This window comes from Lolium rigidum, unplaced genomic scaffold (assembly GCF_022539505.1).
Source record: "Lolium rigidum isolate FL_2022 unplaced genomic scaffold, APGP_CSIRO_Lrig_0.1 contig_58132_1, whole genome shotgun sequence".
NCBI lineage: Eukaryota > Viridiplantae > Streptophyta > Magnoliopsida > Poales > Poaceae > Lolium > Lolium rigidum.
The window spans coordinates 57,288-65,747 of NW_025901036.1; the positions used below are offsets into that span (position 1 = coordinate 57,288).

The following is an 8,460-nucleotide window of genomic DNA, read 5'->3' on the forward strand; positions in this document are numbered from 1 at the left end:
TCAGGCGCCTGATTTCTAGCAATACTGTTTTCATTGCTATTGATTTGCTATTAAAGTTACATGACGTTGCTGACAGTGCCACATTGTCGTCAACTTTGTTTTGCCTCTGTCATCGCCACACTGCTGTCGACCATGCTATGACCGACACTCCGCAGCATATGCTCAATAACAAATGTGTTGACAGAAACTTTTGGTCCACATTCACAGAACGTATTTCAAAGTGGAACATCACGTTGGTTAATGGTTTCACACATTTGCTTGTTGGTTTGTCGCAACTCAGAAATATTCTGTAGTAGTATAAATAACAGTAAAGACATACACGATTTTAGGACTAGTAGTATGGATTTTATTAAACCAAATGGAAAACGCAAATGCAAGATCAGCTACCAAATGTGTCGTGCAATCATGCACACCATAAGAAAATCCAGAAATTAACCGACAGTAGATGCTCGTTTAGTTGGCCCACAATACATATAGGTACAATGTAAATGGCAGAGGGTGTGCTACATTTCAGTAGAACATAAAAGCAGCAAACATCACAGCATAGAGTAACTTCTTGAAGCCTTCTTAATCACAAGACCAGTCTTCTGCAGGTTTCTCCAAACGCCAAGTATAAGGTTAAACAATTTCTGAACATCGTCGTCGTCTCGGTATTTGATTTCAGTCCACTTCAGGCTTGGGCACTGGAAAGATGCCGTGTCCTGATATTCTAGAGATGTCTTCTCCATGTTTCCTCCTCCTTTGCTTTTGTTAGAACCTTCTGGAAGCTGTAGGGGGTAAAAAAAATATTTAGGCGTTTCTAAGATGGTAAACCTAGAGTATATAACACGATAGAGATGAAAAAATACGAAAAGTACCTCACATAGTTGCAGAGTAAGCTTCTCTAAACAAGGGGCATTGTTCAGAAAGCTTCCCAGTATATCACAGTTGTCACTCAGATCACATTTGTCGAGCAGTAAGCTTCTCAAATTATGGAACACTGGGAAAGTACCCGATCCAATGTGTAAATTATCCTGAACGTGAACAGAGGAATCAAAACATTGTTCAGTTCAAATGATGAATACAAGTCTAAGGAAATGAAATTGAAGTATGGTTTTCTAATCCTCTTATTAATTACAAAAATTAAAAAATCAAATGGCACCAGGAAACTACAAGCTCAAACACTATATATGTTCTCATTGATAGAACTTGGGGGCGGGGGAGTCCTTCAGACGAAAAAAATAGAGTAACAAGCATGAGAGACATACCAGCGTTCGAAGACCAGTCAGTTCTAAATCTCTGACATAAATTAGGCTGTAGAGAAGCTTGCATGGCAGTATCGCTGTGGAGTGTTTCAAGCGAATGGTGGCTTTGACGAGGAACGGCATCTCGTCTACTGTAACAGCATGCCAGTTTTGACCAAAAGCAGTAATGAACAGCTGCAAGTAAGTAAGAGACGGAGCTTTGATAGTCAACGCACTGGGATTGGAAGTTGTACAATCCTCGATGGTTAAATTCTTGAGTGTGCAAGATGCAATTTCCGCATCATCATCAAGCTTGCAGCGCTTGAGCTCCAAATCCTCCAGGACCGGGTAGCTAGAACAAGGAAGTTGCCGTGCAAAAGTTCTATCCAGAGTAATCCCTGTAAGATGCAGCCTGCTTAGGCGTGAAGAACCGGAACCAAAACGTGGTAATTTACAATCGCCGGTCGAATGGATCTCCACCACTTTGGGGCATCGCTTGATGCAACGGCATAGCCATGAGTTGATAAACTTGATCTCACGATGAGAAACGGCATGGCAAACGGCATGGAACCGGAAGCTATCCAATGTTGGTGCGCTGTGAAACATGAGCAGATTGGTGACGAAATCCTCAAACCTAGTGTAGTCAATGTCATCCTCAAACTCATCATCATAGTCGTCGTCCAAATACTCTGATCCCAGCCCGATTGCGGAGGGGCGGAAGTCCTGCTCATCGATGCTGATGAAAGGCATGGAGCACCATAGGTCCTCCCACCGCCGTGACAGCATGCACGTCTGCACGGCCTCCCGGACCGTGAGGAACGACATGATATAGTGGATGAGACCATCAGGGAGATCACTTAACCTGTCGGCGTTGCCAGCGGGCCGTTTGCCGGAGGGGCCCATCGTCCGTGCCATCACCTCTGCATCACAAGGATATGGTATCGTAATTCCTTCAAATCGCACTAATCTGAATCTGCAATAGTGGAAATGGGGAGACCATCGAGCCTCACCTACAGCCAGTGGCGGAGCGTGGCGCAACACAAAAGGATGGCCAACAGTCTGTAATGACAAAAAAAATCGCATGTAATTCTTGCAGAAAAACGTAACCGAATCAACAGAGAATTGCTATATAGAGATGTACTGATATATAACATGTTGACATAAGACCATATTGGAGCACTGATTCAGATTCAATACTCTAATTGTAAAGCAAAAGGTGATCTACCAAAATAAAAGCAAACCAAGCTAGACTGTGGGAGTTGGGTACTAATTACAGAATTGCTCTCCTGTGCTTGCGAGCCTTAAAGTCTTCTAGTATATCTTAGTAGCTATATTGTGCAGCCAGGGCCGGTCCTGAGATTTCGAGGGCCTGGGGCGAAAGTAGATTAGGGCCCCCCGTAATATGAACATTATATTAGAGGAATTGGTTTATTTTTATACAAAAATTGAAAACAACATCGATATTAGAAAATCTATAAACATTATATTAACATTTCTAACACACATTTATGCAAACTCGTTGGTGAAGGTGAATAGTGATCACAGTGGCTTGTGGGAGCAGTGGGGTCTTTTCTAGGCGATTGGACCGCTCGCCTCTTGGCCTAGATACTTGAGGGCTAACGCGGTCTCCGGAACGGTTGAATGGCATGGAGTATGGCACACAACTAATAAAGAATTAGACTTGTATTTGACTATGAACCTTGCAAATTTTATTTTTCTCCAAACTACTATGCGGCATTATTTTTTTGGTGGGTTTATAATAGACATTGTTGTAATTGCCTCACTATGTTTTCTCCACCGTCTATAATTTGCCTTGCGCACCGCCCTAGCCATCACTACGTTTTGGTTACGGCAATAGTGTTGAACATGTTTAGGCAATGATTAGAAAAATTGGCACAAGATGGAACTAGATTATTTTTAGGAGAAAATAAAACATGAAAACCTTGTTTATATCGTATTCAGCAATCGTGGAGTCCATGGTGAATTCTGAGGGCCTCACCCACACTTTCCTTTCTAGAGCAGAACGGCCAGATCATAATTAACCAGCACGTAGCAAAAAAAAAAAAAAAAAAAAGAGGAGAGAAGGGCCTAAGTTAGCTAAAGAATAAAAAGGTCCAAGAACGAGCCCACAAAAAAAAAATGTACGCTTCGGCCTGTGTCGTCTGTATGTAACAGCCGCGAGAAAAAGCTTCAGAACTGCCTCTAATGGCGCTCTTCTCTCCCAAGTCCCAACGCCGCATATGCGCTACCTAGAAAAGGGCCCCTTGGTCTCGAGGGCCCAGGGCGGCCGCCCCTCCCGCCCCCCCTCAGGGCCGGGCCTGTGTGCAGCAATTTCTCGTTCTACTTGAGAAAACCATCTAAACTGGGGCACGTCCGTAAATGTAGCCAATTTTTTTTTTCCAAATCTCACAATCGGTATGTGCAATCCAACCATTCAACAAAGTAGGGCGATCTTCTTGTGTCAGATCAACTTGGTTCGGATGGAACTCTAATGAGGGAGGTCGTGGGATCGTTAGCTAGGAAGGAAATCTTTCTCACCTGACAAATCGAGTGAATCGATCGGACGAAACTATGGAGGAAACAACAAATGCGGACCAAACCACGGAAACCTTATTTTCTTTATTATTAGGTATAGACTAGGAAAATTGCTCGTGCGTTGCAACGGGAGATACATATTAAAATATCTTCAACAAAAGTTACAAATGAGTAGACACGCTCTCCACAATTTGTATTAAAACAACCCAATAGATGATCTTTGAAAATCAATGCTATTTTGTGTGCAATGTAAATATGTTAAAAGACTTTTTACATTATATATATTTATTTGGTATCAAGAAAATCAAAATAGTTTCTACGCATTTTTCTTGTACTGTTTCAACATGAACAATCACTCTTATATTCATCCTATCAACCATATATAATGATATTTTTGACGAATGACAAGCAATCCGACGAGAAGATGCAACCATGTTCACCGGTAGCCAATCCCTCGGGCGATCGAGTCCATTTAAAAAATAACTAATAATGCTGCATAAATGGTGGCATGAACATCAAAACACCTCGGACAACCACTGAATGAGCCATGGCTTTAAACTGATGAAAGATTGTAAGTTCAGATTCGAATTTTGTCTTAATAAGGCTCCAAGCTTCAACTGCAAATTGTTATAATAGGAATAATAGGATGGCGTGATCCACTATATCCTCCGACGAGTAAAAATCCAACAATCATAGCATGTGGGAGTTGATCGAATCTGCAACTGAGCACCGGTGAATAGACAATTTTGAGCAAAGCCCCGGCCCATTAAACTACTTTTATGTTGTCCGGGCACTATACGAAACATTTTTCTAACTGAAGAATCATATCTTCACGAATCAAAATATTCCTTTATCGAAAAAAAAGAATCAAAATATTCACCAGCAGTGCTAATTGGGATATTGGAAATACGTTCAGCAACATATCCAGCAAAGAAAGCACGTGTCGTAACAAGCAGACCCATCTTCGAATATTATGGAACTGACCATGCTATATGACCATACAACATAGAGACTTGTTTACCATCTCCCATCTTCCACATACGACACTTTTCTTGAGCAAATATCTCTAATGAAAAAACAGCAGGCGGGAGTGAACTTGTAAGGTTCAAGACACCTTTTCAACAAATCTCTAATGGAGAAGATTTATAAGGCTCCCAGTGTCCAACGAAAATTCACAGGCTTATGTTCGCACGGGCAGGTGTAGTGGAGGTGAGAATAGTCGCAAAGTTGGCCTCGCAAGAGTCTCGTATGAGACGCTCCTACGAGGTCTTTCGTAACTCGGCTCCTGCATCGCCCTCGCCTTTGCACACCTGGACACCTGGCTGCTCTCTTTTCTTGGGAACCACGTGTCGGCGCCATCTTCCCCTTCTACTTCCTTTGTCACGGCGGGTTGACGGTCACTAACGGAAGGTTCCGACTGATTTTGCTCGATCGTCTCTACAAGGCTGCAACACGCGTTGCCGCCGGCCAGGGAGTTGTAGATGGACGAACACTGAGGTTACTGCAGGTAGGGATTGGCGAGTCTTTCTCGGACCAGATCGGATCGGATCGGCGGCGAGCTAGCAAAGGTGATGGAGTACGAGTACTGGGCTGCTCTCATCTTCCTTTTCCTCGAGTCATCCGCGCGGCGCCGATTCTTTTGTTGATTCGTCTGCATGATCGATCGTAGCCGCCTAGCCGACGTACGCCGAATATGACGGACCTGTACTCCTGGAGGCGCCGTCGCGCCGTCTACTTCTAATCATCCGCGAGTCGCAGATTGTTTCGTCGTTTCGTATGGGTGATCGATTGATCGGTGGCCGGCTCTCGTGGCCTCCTCGGTATGATGCAGCTCGTAATAGGTCTTGGTGCGCAGACGACGAGCGGCCTCCAGCCTGCTCTAAAAAGGATCACCACGGACCTGTATGGAACGGACGGTACGCACAGGCAGATAACTTGTACGATTACGATACAAACTTCCCGAGCGACGACGTGAGCCCTAGCTCCAGCCCGCTCTAAAAAGACCTACCACTTACGTGTACGAGACGGACTGGAGGACGCACGAGAAGACGGCGTATACCATATACAAACTTCCGTACCGATGGCAGGTTTGAGCGATGACTAAAATCAGACGAAGGCGTATTAGTTGTTGGACGAAAGCGCATAGAGACGGACCGAACCACGGAAACGCTTCTCCCTTTATTATTAGGTATAGATATAGATTCAGTGGAAGCAATCTCTAAGGCCAATCACTCCCAATTTAGATATTCTAAATGTGAATTTTCATGGCGGCTGTAAGCTAGCTACAATGCGTCAACGCCAATCTAGAGAACACAAAGCAAAATGTAAAATTAATCTACTCTAACCACCACTCCACCGCTGGCATGTAGACCTGCCAGAACATGGTGTCGTTCATTGGAGGATATTGGTAAGGGGAGGATAACTTCCGCTTGAAAATCGAATCGAGCTCCCATCGCCGGTAACAGGTGACACTATCTGCAGGCGCTGACCTCCGGCCTCCTCCCGTACAATACCTCCAGCTGAACGTTGAGAGAGAGCGATGCGCGTGGAAAACTCAGAGCAGTGCGGACGACCCACCGATTCAGGTGATCTCGGCCGGCCACGGTACCAATGGCCGGAGGGAGCCGAGACCCCGCGTGACCCTTGTTCGTGGGGCCGTGTTCGGTGGTGCGGTCCAGGGCATCCGCGCCGGAGAGAAGGGGAGATTTTATGTAGGACGCGAACAAGGGGATCCAGGGATGGAGCCGGTTGCCGGCCGCATGCTGTGCAGCATAGCCGTTGGCCGCCGCCGGCTCCTCCACACAAGCCTGCCGGCGGACCCAATGCAGCTTCCTGTACGCCCTCTTCTTCTAGCGCCCCGTAGTACCAGATGCGCGACCGTGTCCGAGTCCTCGCGCCAGTACACCGACAATCCGGCCGGAGGGGCGGGCGATGGCCCGTGGCTGACCCTGTCGCCTGTGCGGATCAGGGGCCACAGATGAACGAGAGCAGAAAAATATCAATTTGGTCGCTCGCGAGAAAATAAGCCCAATCGGTATGACTTGCCGGTGGCAGGTGCTGTAATTTGGACAAAAGTGAGGGGCAATAAAAAACGGACCAACAAGAAACTCTTTTCCCTTCATTATTAGGTATAGAAGGGGGACATGCAGATCGGCCCCAGCCAACGGGCGATGAGGGCGGCGTCCACGCGTGGTAGACGAGGCGTCTGTGTGGGCATCAAAGAGGCGGTGTGCTGGGCAGGTGAAGGGAGAGGGGAGGGTCCAGCAGGGGTGTTGGGTTGGGCCAGGGAGTGGTAGAGGGTGGAAGGAGAAGAGGGGGATTGTCCCCAGCCAAAACAGAGAAGAAAAAGAGAGAAGGAAAAGAGAGAGGGAAAGAGAGGGGGAAGTGTCCCCCCTTAGGGTTTGCTCCAAGGAAAAAGAGAGAGAGGGCAGGGGTCAATGGAAAGAAAGGGGTGCCATGCAAAGGGGCTTGCATGTGACAAAAATTTGGAGAGGGTGTGCCATTGCATAAGGGAGGGAGATGGAAAGAAAAAGAGAGTGGTGAGGTGGTGATGATGCCACGTAAGTGGTGGTGTCAAAATAAAAGAGGGGAGTGCTCCCTCCTTATTTTAGAAATTTTTAGAGCCAAGATACAAGGCTCACAAGGGTTGGATCATGTGATGAAGGATTTTGGGAGAGGGGAAATCAAGTGAGAGAGAAGCACTAGGGTTCAAGATGGTTTTAGGTGGAAAGCTACAAACAAAGAAAAATTTACATACTAGCATAAGCAAGAATCTATCCCATGCACACACAAAGTAGCATGAACAAAAGTTTTTGTTGGTTCCAATTTTTCAAAACTGGAAAATATGCAAGGTTGGAAAGGTGGGTCATTACAGACACATCATAAATATCATCGAAATATGTGTTGAATAAATATGGTTCACATTGATCTGATACTTCAAAAACTTCAGTTACACAATTAAAAAAGTTAGATCCAAAAAATAAAATGTGTACAATTTTTTTTTGAATTGCAACATAAATTTAAAAATTACTAGGTACATGACGCCAATATTTATGCACCCTATCGGTAGAAGGGGCTGCATTTATTATGAAAACTTGATTGTGGATGTCAAACCAAAATGATATCGTGTCATTTTCTTCTAATTCATATGATTCGGTTAATGATCTCCAGAAAGGTCCACTCAAAATAGATTTACTTCCAAGAATATCAATAAAAACGTGGTGAACAAAATCAAGATCAGGTCCACACTTTATTTGCATCCATCCATTTGGACAATGACGCATAATAATATCCCTATAAGAACAACGAATAACCTGCAAAAAAATGATAGAGAAAACAAAAAAGTTAGATAAAATTTAAGAAATTAAACATACAATTAAATTCTGAAAGAAATAACATAGAAAACTTACTACATATTCATCCAAATTCTCATGAACCATTTTTATTGCAAACTTTGCGAGACTAAATGCATTTGGACTTAAAATCTACTAGATTGGTAACAAACATCGCATGAATTATCGTCAACCATGATCCTGCATTTTATTTGTGAAAATAAAAAAGATCAAAAACAAAAAGTAGTCATATTGAATTCCCACATATTTGCAACATATATGATGATAATACAATGTTTTACATTAATTTATGAAGATTTACCAATGATCCCCTTTATTTGCTTTATAACTCTGCAGAACAATAATTCCCC

The 8,460-nt window shown here is 44.2% G+C and overlaps 1 protein-coding gene across 1 annotated transcript; it reads right to left on the reverse strand.

Moving 5' to 3' along the window:
• Window positions 1-323: 323 nt before the first annotated feature.
• Window positions 324-2,321, reverse strand: LOC124681875 (MEIOTIC F-BOX protein MOF-like). The gene is made up of 4 exons (XM_047216653.1): window positions 2,234-2,321; window positions 1,248-2,143; window positions 858-1,013; window positions 324-767 (listed from the first exon to the last, which is right to left on the reverse strand). The coding sequence occupies exons 1-4, from the start codon at window positions 2,304-2,306 to the stop codon at window positions 537-539; spliced, it is 1,356 nt and encodes a 451-aa protein (XP_047072609.1). The 5' UTR covers window positions 2,307-2,321; the 3' UTR covers window positions 324-536.
• Between the last annotated feature and the right edge of the window lie 6,139 nt (window positions 2,322-8,460).